General features: G+C 47.8%; 2 protein-coding genes across 2 annotated transcripts in view; one reads left to right on the top strand and one right to left on the bottom strand.

Annotated features, from left to right (window-relative positions):
* The first annotated feature begins 517 nt into the window (after window positions 1-517).
* Window positions 518-1976, top strand: cldn5a (claudin 5a). Its single transcript, XM_040194868.2, has one exon. The coding sequence runs from the start codon at window positions 518-520 to the stop codon at window positions 1163-1165; it is 648 nt and encodes a 215-aa protein (XP_040050802.2). The 3' UTR covers window positions 1166-1976.
* Window positions 1977-10914: 8938 nt separating this feature from the next.
* Window positions 10915-12377, bottom strand: part of cdc45 (CDC45 cell division cycle 45 homolog (S. cerevisiae)) — a gene marked incomplete in the record, with an annotated part of 4101 nt that continues 2638 nt past the window's right edge. Inside the window, 5 exon segments of the mRNA XM_078087122.1 lie at window positions 10915-11204; window positions 11408-11484; window positions 11886-12000; window positions 12120-12208; window positions 12298-12377. Of these exon segments, the coding sequence (XP_077943248.1) occupies window positions 11140-11204; window positions 11408-11484; window positions 11886-12000; window positions 12120-12208; window positions 12298-12377 (426 nt within the window).

Genomic DNA, 12377 nt, shown 5'->3' on the forward strand with positions numbered 1-12377 from the left:
ACCGCAGACAAGAAAAATCAACAAGTGCCTTGAATCACCCGACCACTGCATGTATTCATCTCCAGAGCCTCAGAACACCCCCACCACACCGCGCGCCCCCTATCCTGCCCCCCTCCTCTCATTCATTGTCAATAACTGTTCAAACGCACAATGTGCTCTGGACCGCTTTATTCAGCCTCACAACTTCCTTGCGTTTTCATTGGTCCCCCGAGGATGCGGCGGCAGCTGATTGGACGACAAGTTTCCCATAGACTCCGCACCCCCTCCTCACCCCGCAGATATTCGTGGTCCGGTGCTGCTGAGATTCCAGTGGTTTTCACGTCGCCTCACCAACAAAGAGACCCCGAGCCGCTGCCCCTCACATCTCCAAATGCAGTGAGTGATGCGCAACTAACGACCGACGCTCCTTCGAGGCGAGAACCGAGAGAGCAGAAATACACCTGTGCACTCAAGAAGATACATTAGGGAGAGAGTTTGAGAAGTTCCAGACGGACCTGACAAATCGGAAAGAGCGAAAATGGTGTCCGCCGGACTAGAGCTCATGGGACTGTCGCTGTGCGTAATAGGCACGCTGCTGGTGATGGTTTCGTGCGGGCTGCCCATGTGGAAGGTGACGGCGTTCATCGAGGCCAACATCGTGGTGGCTCAGACGATCTGGGACGGCCTGTGGATGTCGTGCGTGGTCCAGAGCACGGGCCAGATGCAGTGCAAGGTGCACGACTCCGTCCTCTCCCTCAGCCACGACCTGCAGGCGGCCAGAGCGCTCACCATCATCTCCTCGATTATGGGCGTGCTGGGGCTCATGGTGGTGATCGCGGGCGCGCAGTGCACCAACTGCATCCGCGCCGAGTACGTCAAAGCCCGGGTGGTGAACGCCGGAGGGGTCGTTTTCATCGTCAGCGGTCTGTTCGTGCTGGTGCCCCTCTGCTGGATGGCCAACAGCATCATATCGGACTTCTACAACCCGCAGGTGGCCCCGTCCAAGAAGAGGGAGATCGGCGCCGCGATCTACATCGGCTGGGCGGCCACGGCGCTGCTGCTGATCGGGGGGTCGCTGCTGTGCTGCTCCTGTCCGTCCAGCGGCAGTTCCGGATACTCGGTGAAATACGCGCCGACCAAGAGAGCCACGCCGAACGGGGAGTACGACAAGAGGAACTACGTGTAGCTCTCGTGGCTCGCGCACGGCGGCGCGTAAAACTTGACCTGCAGCTATTTGAAGAAAAAAAAAACTGTTCTTTTCACCTGCAGTTTTTTTTTAAACATTTTTTAGAAATCTGAACTTTAAAAATCAATGGAGGCACATCTGCGTTTTTTTTTACTCTGGCCCTTCAATTCATTCGGACCATAAATTTTCAAATCCTTTTTGTATCTACATGAGATTCTCTCTTTTTTTTTTTTTTTACAAAAAACGTTCGACTAGAAGACGCATGTACCTCACAGGAAAAAGGAGTATCTCTGTTAGGTACATGCTTTTTTATGTCTTCAAAATGATTATGTCTTGACTTGTTTACCGCTGAAAGTGCAAACGTTTTCTTCTCTCTTTTTTACCGTAACGCGCATCGTCAGCACAAACTCTTACAGTAACAGTGAACGAATTCACTCCCACGCAACAAGTGCGCCGAGGACTCCAGCTATGTGACAAAGGAGGGAAAGTCTCGTGCGGGCTGTTGGTGATGTTTCGGGACCGTGAGGTTTTGCGGTGCGTAAATGTGGACGTGTAGATTCCGCGTGTGGGATCCGTGGGTGGCAACATGACGTGTTATTATTGTCCGCAACCCGGCTGCACTGAGCACCTGCGACTTTTTCTTTTCATTTCCTTTTTTTTTTGCAACACCGTCTCCGCAGGACGCTTTTTGTCACAAATCTTGTTTTGTGTTATGCTTGTAGACCTTTGCTGTAATGATTCATTATTTGTGTATATGCAGATGCAATATTGTGTCATTTTATTAAGATTAAACTGAATATATTGTCTTGAATTGGTCTAGTTTACGTGTGTTCTTGAACAATACAACTGACTTGTGATGATGCGCACGCGGCTGTGCGTAATGTTCCCACCGTGCGTGCATCGACCCCCACGGGGGCGGCGGGGGCTTTGGTGAGCCATAGAAATCCAGATGACAATGCCCATTCAGCCAGAGTGGGGCTCTGCTGTTCAACTCACAATACTCCACAACCCCCCCCCCCCCCCCCCCCTCTTCGCCCCGCAGTCACTGAAAGGTGTTCGAATCAGAGCTGCGGAGAAAGTTCCCGTTCTCCCCGCGAGTCACTTCATTCCTCCGTCCAGCAGGGAGGTGCCGGGATGGATGACGGGCTCCACCACAAAAGACTACATGCCATCACTTTGCAGCAATTAGTTGGTCCTCACAGCTGCTTCGTGGGCCCCACGTTCACCCTGCAGACTGAGCGGTGATTTATAAGACGGAGACAAAGGCAGTATGAGTCCAACATTAGGAGGAATGAACACAAGATCTTCCAGTAACAGTCGTCTGACTTAACACTGCGACTGGATTACAGCAGCTTATACATACTTGTTTTGCTGGTCACTTAAGAACCTTAGCAGGTCATATGCCCTCTTAAAAGATGAAAATATGGCCATGCAGAATGTGTGATTACAGCCGGGCGGAGTGTGTGACTCGTGCACTTCACAGCGGAACCCCGAATGCAATTAAGTTTTATCCCCCTGTATTATTATTATTATTGTATTATCATTTACATCTGCAGATAATATCCCACTGATTCCCAAGATATGCTAATTTCTCAGTTAATGTGTTGTTAGCAACTAATAACCTTCAACCAAATCTCACTGTCTTCATCAGCGGATGATGTTTGGCCGGTTGTCATGGAGATGCTTCTGTTTCAAGATTCTTCAAAACTCAAGTTCTTCTCACCAGCTTGTTTTAGTCGAGAAATTCAAAGGTCGGAAGCAGATGGTGGAATCATCAATGAGTCGATGAAGACAAAAGAGGACAGCTATAGTGTGATTAAGTGCTGGTTAATTATTCGTATTTGATATCAAACTCAAGCATACTCAAGGCATAAGCATCTTACACGGGCAAAACAATACTCAATGAATCGAAAATAAAACTGACGGAACTGGTAGTTAAAATAGTTACTGACTCAAGTCAAATGGGAGATATTATTATTTTAAACTGGTCCTTATGTGAATCCGTCTCACAGTCCAGTGGGCGTCCCCACTGTGGCATCTGTATGGGTTTTTCTACACAAAGACGCTCCCTGGAAGGTCCAGTCTGGTCCGCCTCGCTGAGAGCTTTTTGTGGGGATTGTTAGTTCCACTCGTCTAGTCACCACACAGAGGGGTGACGAAGCGCATGGTGTGTGTTTGGGGTGGGGTTGGCGGGGGTGTGTGAGTAAGGGGTTAAATGTGTGTGTGTGTGTGTGTGTGTGTGTGTGTGTGTGTGTGTGTGTGTGAAGAGAGCTGGGGGTTGTAGGGGGGCACCTTTAAAAAAAAAAAGCCCCCTCATTCCAATGAGGCGAGAGGCAAACAGGGAGTGCGACGTCACTCAATGGGGGCTCGCCATGGTAACCAGCCAGAACCTGCAGTTGCCTGGTTACGGGAGCCTATAATGTGGTGGTATGGATGAGCCTAATAAAAGGGCCGGGCCAGCAAACATTCCTGCAAGTATGGACACACACACACACACACACACACACACACACACACTATGCACAGCAGTTTAGAAGATGAAGGGGGGGGATTTACTTGAAGCCTGTATTGGTCACTGAAAAAGGCTGTTGCGGCAGAAACAAATTTCTTTCATTGTGTGGTGTTCAAGTTCTCCCGTAAAGTGTTACACGTCAGAAAACAAAAAAGAATGAGAAACGAAAGTTAAACTTGACCTCCCTGAGCCCGGCGGGGCGGGGCCAACTCTGTTAAGGTCACGGCATAAATCGGTGGAGTTGTGGTGCTGGTTTCAGATATCTGCTGCAGTCAGTGAGCAGGGTTTTTTTGGGGGGGGGGGGGGTTGGGGCAGGGCCAGGGATTCCTTTCTCATAACTTGACCTTTGACCTCTGACTCTAGCTTTAGCTCAGATGGGTCAAAAGTCACTCCCCTCGACGTACCGGGCATGATCTCATCGAAGCAGAATCCCCACCATTTGATGCGGGTAGAAGGAGGCGGGGTCACAACCCCCAACTCCTCAAGCTCGTCAACCCGCAAAGACGCGGCTACAAGGGAGGGTTTCATTTCATGTAATCACATACATTCTTCAAAGTGGCCCCGTGGCAGCGAGTCATTACGACACAGACCGGATGGAGGTCGTCCATGACTCACTGCAAGGTGCATTCGGCCCACAGCTGTCACAGCTGGACGGAGCTTACTCACCGAGAGTGAAGCCAAGAGTCAGCAGGTGGTTGAACATGGAGGACAAAAAGCGGCTTTGTACGCGGCGTTAAAGCCCCCATGAGCTGTTTGTTTGAGAAACAATGTAAGAGGTAAAAGATCAGGCTAAAAAAGAAAAAAAACACAAACCGCCCAGCGTTTCTCTTTCCCTGCGTGGTCGGCTCGCGCGTTTCTGTCGCGGCCCAGTAGCACGACCAGGCTTCCTGTGCAGCGGACAGCGGAACAGGAAACAGGAAGGAGCATGGAGGGTGGGGGAGAGGAGGAGGGGTGGAGTGTGTGAGCTTTGCTGGTTAAAGCGACCCCCCCCCCCCCACACACACACACACACAGACTTCTGTCTGTGTGTGTGTGTGTGTGGGGGGGGGAGAAGTCCACCAACTTGTACGCATTTCTTCAGTAGGATTATGACACACGATTTCCAGTAAGAGTATTCTGGACGGTCTGTATCAGAAAACATGATTGGATTTGTGTTTCCCTCCTCTGTCTCTCTCTCAAGTTTGCCAACAAGTTTGTCTTAGCAGATGTGTCAACATTGTTTCCACGACCCTTAACCGGAAATAAATGAGTTACTGTAGCTTACAGTTCCCTCCAGGAACGCAATGTCACAAACATGGCTACACCTCTGAAATCAAACCTAAACACAACCTCATTATTTATAGGATGATGTCAAATATCTCATAGCACCTCCCAAAAAACATCACAATATGCACGTGTTAATGTGTACAGTGAGACAAGCCAACAACAGTTTTGCAGCAACAGACCGGCACTGTATCATCAGAGTGATAAATAGAGTGTGGCTTGACGATTTAATCTCAGAAATATGAGAGCGGAGAGGTAGAAAACGGGGAGTCTCACCTCCTTTCGTGCCTGACCGAGTGAGTCATGTTTCCACACAGTGCATCATCATCGGGAGGCTATTTCAAAAAGATGCTCGTGCCACACACACACACACACACACAGCTGGAGGTAAGATGGATGAGACAAAGAGGTGAATGGCAGCCCTCTGCTGGGAGGAAGAGGAGGCCCTGCAGAATGAAGAATGTCCAGCTGGGATCAGGAGACATTTCTGATTTGACACGGTTGCGCCAAAATGAATGTGATGTCAGTCAGGAAGGAACAAAATCTCCTGCAACACCAAATGTTTACACACTAATCACAGGCGCCCAGGTGCTGTTGCTTTTAGCATCAGGTTATTTGTAGTCCCATATTAACATCGGATGCAGCAATCAGTGGCTGAGCAAACAAACAGGCACACACAAAACACACAAACGGGATTTGGAGTTGTGCTAAGTGTATTGTTTCCACGCTAATTGCACACTACGGGAAAACCCTTGCTTGCTTTTCTTAGGAATAAACCCTTGAAACGTGTACACAGTCACATACACAGCAGAACAAACCCACATTGAGGGGTTTGTCTTTTCCTCTGTCTTTGTGCACGAGGCCGCGGTGTTTTTCAAGACTGAAAGTTGTAGTGCATGTCATCCACTAAAGGCCGTCCGGCGTGACTGAGCCACCCGCCGCTGAGAGTGAAACAAAAGACACCCGCCTGCAGAATGAAGCTGTTGTGTTTTCCTCGGCCCCTGCCATCCCGGCCTCCTCCTCCTCGGCATCTTCCTCCCTGCCATCCCAGCCTCTTCCTCCTCGGCCCTTCCTCACTGCCACCCGGCCTCTTCCTCCTCGGCCTCTTCCTCCCTGCCATCCCAGCCTCTTCCTCCTCGGCCTCTTCCTCACTGCCACCCGGCCTCTTCCTCCTTGGGCCTCTTCCTCCCTGCCATCCCAGCCTCTTCCTCCCCGGCCTCTTCCTCCCTGCCATCCCAGCCTCCTCCTCCTCGGCCTCTTCCTCCTCGGCCTCTTCCTCCCTGCCATCCCGGCCTCCTCCTCCTCGGCCTCTTCCTCCCTGCCATCCCGGCCTCCTCCTCCTCGGCCTCTTCCTCCCTGCCATCCCGGTGTCTGTGTACACTTCATTTCACCAGTCGGGCCCTTCCTCTGCCGGGGATCACAACGCAGGCCGTGAAAAACATGTTCAACTTCAATGGAGAAGGAGCCCAGTTCACACTGGAACAGAGAGGGACAGTTGTTATCGGGGGCCACAAAGCGCTTTATTCCGACCTTCAAATGATTAATGTTCATGATGGATTTTTCAAATAGTATAATGGTTAAGGATGTAAAAATGTCCATAAATCAGTAATAATGAAACGCCCAGTGAGTCTATGACAGGGATTATTTTAGACAAACTCAAGCTGGTGTTGTTAAGTTTCCTCAGAGTAACGTGATCGCTGTTTGTCACGCGTTTGTCTCCGGTGTGATTTTGTCGCCTTAATCTCAGCAGCTTCCCTTGTTTTGAATCCTCAACGTTAACCACTGTGTTTACTTCCCACCGCGTGCCAGCGTGTACAGAAAGTAGGAGTCTGGCCGAGCGTCAGTGGGACGAGTTGTGACGAGAACGAGCTGTTCAGGCCTCCGTCCTCCTCAGTTCGACCCTGTGAACATACACAGCAACAAGCCTTCTGTTTCTCTTCGCACAGCATTTGATTCATCCTTTGGTGTTTGGAAGTAATTCAAATCTCAATAACCATGACGGAATCTGACTTTTATTAGGCCTCGCTTTGAAAAGAGAATTGTAATATCTTATGTTTGTTTTGTTGGCCGGAGGGAGGAACCACAACACTCATGACTCGACGGCAAATACTGTTTATATCAGCGGCAGCTTACAGGAAATGAGAGGAAACGGCTCGGCGGCGTATAAAGGTGATAACACTCGCCGATCAGCATCTCCGAGAACTAAATATGTGTAAATATCTTGTTAAATATGAGCTAACCAACTGTTCCTTTAAAGGCGTCCCAGCCTGACAACTAAACGTTTAAGCATCACAACGGATCCACAAACCATCCGTTGGTGATTGTCACAACATAGGTACTCGGGGGCACAGAGTCAGCACGACACGGCAGGGTTGGGTGCAATATAACTTTATTTATTTAGTCTTTATTCAACGTTTCACACACAGAGCGGTGAAGTCTCCTCGTCCCTCTCTCTCTCGCCGCCGCTCTCACTGCTCTTAAAAAGACATGAACACAAAGTTAGAATAGCATCAGCTGTGCTGATGCCAATCCGTTCCCTGAGCCACTCCCCCCTCTCTCCCGCTGCAGACGAGCCAAAACCACGCCCGCCACCACAGTGATAATCTACTCACCTGCATTACGCCACACTGCTCGGCATCTTCAACAGTCTGAAACAGCCGCGTAATGAAACGTGAAATAAACGGTTTAAGCATGTATTTAACGTTGAATTATTACGTATTGGTATTGAGACGAGACATTTGAGTGGACTTGCAGCATGTCAGAATTAATTCCAGCACATCAACAAGTATCCAATTCACACCTTTTTTCCAGAAAATGCTCATATATTTTGCATGAAAGCACTTCGCAACAATGGAGGAGAGGAGAGCGATTCGGGGCACGACACGCTGACTGTGAGAGGTCACGAAGGGTTAAAGGTCACAGGGGGTGAGGGATCATTAAGGCTGACATGAAGCCAGCAGCAGCAGGTGTGGGGATGTTTTAAGAATCACATTATTGTATCATCCACTGTATACGCGTGTGTGCCAGCATGACGTGGGAGGCCGTCGGCCTGTCCGGTAAAAACTACTCCCATCTGGAATCTGGGATTGTCGGAGACGCACGAGAGGAGAAGGGCGAAAACAACCGAGGCTGCAGGAGACGGACGAGAGAGAAAACAGGAAGAGCAATTTGTCGTTCACAGGACACATTACAAAAGTCCACAGATAACCGGCAGATAAACGGCATTGTACACAGATTTTATACTCGCTGGGGGGAAATAATTCACTTGATTTCAATAAAGGACACTTTGTCTTTGTCAGCAGAGGAAATACAGATAAGTTAAAATGGCTTAGCCCTGTCGTTGAGTTTCATGGCAGGTGTCAAAAACGTGTTTGAGGTCATTGAGAAATCAAAATCGTTTATTTTTCAGGAGTGGAATATAACATTAATTAATAAGTTTTCTTTAGTGTATTAATAAGAAGAGTATTTTCTCACAGAAGGCGCCGTTTATACCTACATATGCAGAAGGTACTCTTCACTTTTGAATGAAGGGTATTTGTACATCGGGTGATAAGTTATTTTCAACAAGAAAAAGCAGGTTCTTTAAGATTTCAGATTTTTGTGAATAGTTATTGTATGATATTATGAAATGAGAAAATCATCCAGTATTAAGCTGCATTCAGACTATATAAAAGGAGGGCCATATGAAGACTGCTGCTGCCTGTGTGAAAGAATATAACAAATAATACTTAATTGCTCATCTAGACACTAGACGAAAAAGTGCAAATATACATTTTATACGGGGTATAAAAAAAGATCAATATGTATGACAAGTGGCATCTAGCTACTGTAAACGTATGTATCAATACCAAAGCTCAGGTTTAAGTGCATATGATTAAAACACTGCAGAAATAATCATGCGATCTACAACAGGTGTCATTATTCTCTGAAAGCTCCACTCAGCAGCTCAGCAGCAACAGACCTGTTTGAGTGGGAAGCCTTCAAAAATGCCGCTGTGCATATCGGCTGTATACAGTCCTGGGGTGGGAGGTCCTCTCAGCGTGTGTGTTTATGTCTGTGTGTGTGTGTGTGTGTGTGTGTGTGTGTGTGTGTGTGTGTGTGTGTTGCATGCCACATTCCTCCAATGCACCGCGGCAAAAAGGGCAGCGGCCCCACTTCACCAGAGGTGCTCAGGGGACCAGGTGAGGCCGTCTGCACGCCAGCACCATCAAGTCCATTTAAAAATGTTACGTGATCTTCATCAGTGGACACGTCCAATTGATTTTGCTCCTTTTCTGAGCACTTTAAATGAAGAACACGCAACCTTTCAAAAAGCAAGTGTCACCTTGATCCTCCCCAAGGAAGGAAGGGTAACTTAAAGTGCGTATTTCTCTGTTACAGCCTCACTTGTGGCGGTGGGACAGCAGCTTATGGGGGGCTGCTGTTGCTGAAGTCGGCCTGACCGACTGCATCCTTTGAGTTACTTTGAGCTGAGGTCACAAGTAGGGGAAACAATTAATAATGTGTGAACTTTTCTAAGGTTTTAATGTGTAAAAATGTCACATTTGTGAAATTGGGAAGTTTTATTAACATTACAGGCTGTTTCTTTTTTAGATGACTGTTCACTTTTAGTGAAAATTGTAATTATTGAAATCATTTATTTAACTTAAATAAAATAAAATTAAAATAGTGAAATATCCAATAATCTAATCACCATTTTACTGTGATGTCCTTCCATGATCGGCGGCTGTGTTTACAATCAAGGCCAGTTTTTAACCGTGAGGATTGGCGCCCTCGTGATGACGCCTCTCTGTATTGATCAGTATCGATCAGGGCAGCACATCCAGCGGAAAACATCAAGACTGCTGGAAATGTCTGAATTCAAAGGTTATTGCCCAAGACGTTTAGGACCAATTCATGTTGACTTAAATTAATATTACATGTACTGTATATTTTTGGATTTTATTATCTTTTAGAAGCAGTTTATTAAACATGAAGAAAATGGCAATATAAGCTCCAAACAGCTATCAAATGGTCCTCGTGACCAATTAATGTACGTTTGTATCAAAAACCTCGGCAGGAATAGAGGAGAACGATGAGACAGACAGATTTCCCAGCTATCTAGAGATAAGCGGCATCCGTTCTCTGGGATAACATCGCCATGCTGCCACTGTAAACAGCGTCATTACGGACGGAAATAGTTCTCCAACTGTTGACTCAAAATAGGCGGCCACACACACACACACACACACACGCGCATTCAGAGGCAATTAAGTGACGACGACGAGGCACGCAGACGCTACGTGCCGTCGCCTCGGCCTTTTTTTCCTGCTCTCGCCGCGTCCAGGACTTTCCCGTGAAAACGTCCCGACAGGCTCCTCCTCTGCAGGTCACCGTTGCATCCTGATTCAGGATCTTAATGATCCCCGCAGAGAGCGAGGTCCCCCCGCCCCCCCTCGCCCCCGACATGCGAGGAGCCCGCGGCCCTCACGTTCGGCCCCACATGGGCGGGTTGAAGAAGTCGGGCTCATTAAAGCTGAGCTGCTTCCACTGAGAGTCATTCATTTCCGTGGAAATACAGATGTTATGTCAGCAAAACTAATGAGTGGATCGGTGCAATCGGGTTGGACACATTTATGTTTCCACGACACGGGAGAAAGTTCAGGCAACACCCGACTTCAGCAGGGAACAAAAGGTCGACCATTTTTGATCAAGATTATTATAAAACAACATCCTTGTTCTGCTGTCTACAAACAATCCCAGTTGATGAGGCTCACAGATATTTTTGGGGGGAGGAGAGAGACCACCAGTTGAGTTACAGAAATGTCTGAATGTCTCGGAAACATGCGTCAGTCATTTCTTTAGACCTCCGTTACACACCAGGACGTCTTTTCCTGCCCGTCAGGAGATATTTAACAATATGCATCTAAAAAGCAGGACTCGAGGGAGAAAAACTGATTTCACAAATCTCAGGCCTCAAAAACACCAACAAACATAAGTAATAGTAAGATTTATTAAACACGTTAAAAAACTGACGAGCGACTCACATACGGACGGGAATAAAGAAAAGAAATGAAAAGCTAAAGACACGAGGTTCCACACGTTCACAGAGACTGTACAATATACACACAGGTTGAACACACTTTGAGATCATGGAGAAAGTTTTTCCGGGCGACTCCGAACATGCGCGACGCCAACAGACCCAAACCCAGCCTCCGGCTCACGAGAGGAGGGTGATGAGCGCGTCCAGGAACTTGCTCCGGTCCTCCGTCTTCAGTTCGATTACTGCAAGAATAAAGAGACGAGCGTTCACATCCGCCGGCAGCAAACGAAAAAACGATTCAGACAGGAAATCACAAAACAAAAGCTCAAAGCTTCGAGGACTGAAGCTGCGCTTGAGATGAAGAGGAGGCCGCCACCTAGTGTCTGACGAAGAGACGGACGGAGGGTTTGGAGCGCCGCGTTAGAAGAGGAAAGGTCAATCTTACTTGAAGTGTCGAAGTGGTCGTGGAGCGTCCTGGAGCTGGTGCTCTCTGCGGCTTTCTCAAACGCTCGACCGAAGAAGCTTTGGAGGGTGCAAGTGGGAAAAGGACATTTTGTAAGTACGCAACACAAAGAGTCCATGACACGGTCGATAGAAACGTCCGATATGCTGGACATCAGCCCATTGTTTTGGGATAACGAAAAACTGACTTGATTCTCTCTATTGAGTTTCATTGTAAATTGGATATTTGTTATTATTAAAAACTATACCAGATATGTACTATTTGACCATTTAGAAAAATGATTCAATATTCTAAGGTTATATTTTACACACAAAACAAATGATGATGAATAGTGAATAAATTGCACTTCCTAGAAACGTTAGTTAGTTATTTAGAATAGTCGTCGCTCTGCTCGCATTGTTTCGGCAACGTCCTACATATAAAAAAAAAAGAAAAAAAAAAAGACATCAAGTCATCTTACTTCTTCTTGTCAGACGTCTCAGACTCCGGCGGGATTCCCACAACAATGACGGACCCCTTCTCCACGTCCTTGGGAGCAGCCATGACGAGAGGAAGCAGTTTGCAGCGCTTATTCCCTCGTCTAACCCACAAAAAAGAAAAGAAAAAAACAAAAACACGAGTGACGTCCACAGCGTGTTTTTCGGAGCGCAGAAAATCTCCTTTCAGAGAGCCACGCAGCTGGCGGCAGGAAGACTTACGGAATGGACAAAAGCCTTCAGGAGGTACTTGCAGAGCAGAATCAAGGCCATGGGCTTCGAGAAGAGCTTCACGTCCGAGTTCCCTGCGCAGGGGGAGAGCAGAGGGAGGAAGAGACGTTGAGCCGAGCGGGACGGATCCGCTCTTACGGACGCGTCACAGCGGACACTCGTACCTCCATGAGGTAGCAGTAGAGGAAAGGTCCCTGTGACACGATGAGGTTGGTGCAGATGCAGCTGGCGACCGTCTGCTGGAT

This window comes from Gasterosteus aculeatus, chromosome 13 (assembly GCF_964276395.1).
Source record: "Gasterosteus aculeatus chromosome 13, fGasAcu3.hap1.1, whole genome shotgun sequence".
NCBI classification, from domain to species: Eukaryota; Metazoa; Chordata; class Actinopteri; order Perciformes; family Gasterosteidae; genus Gasterosteus; species Gasterosteus aculeatus.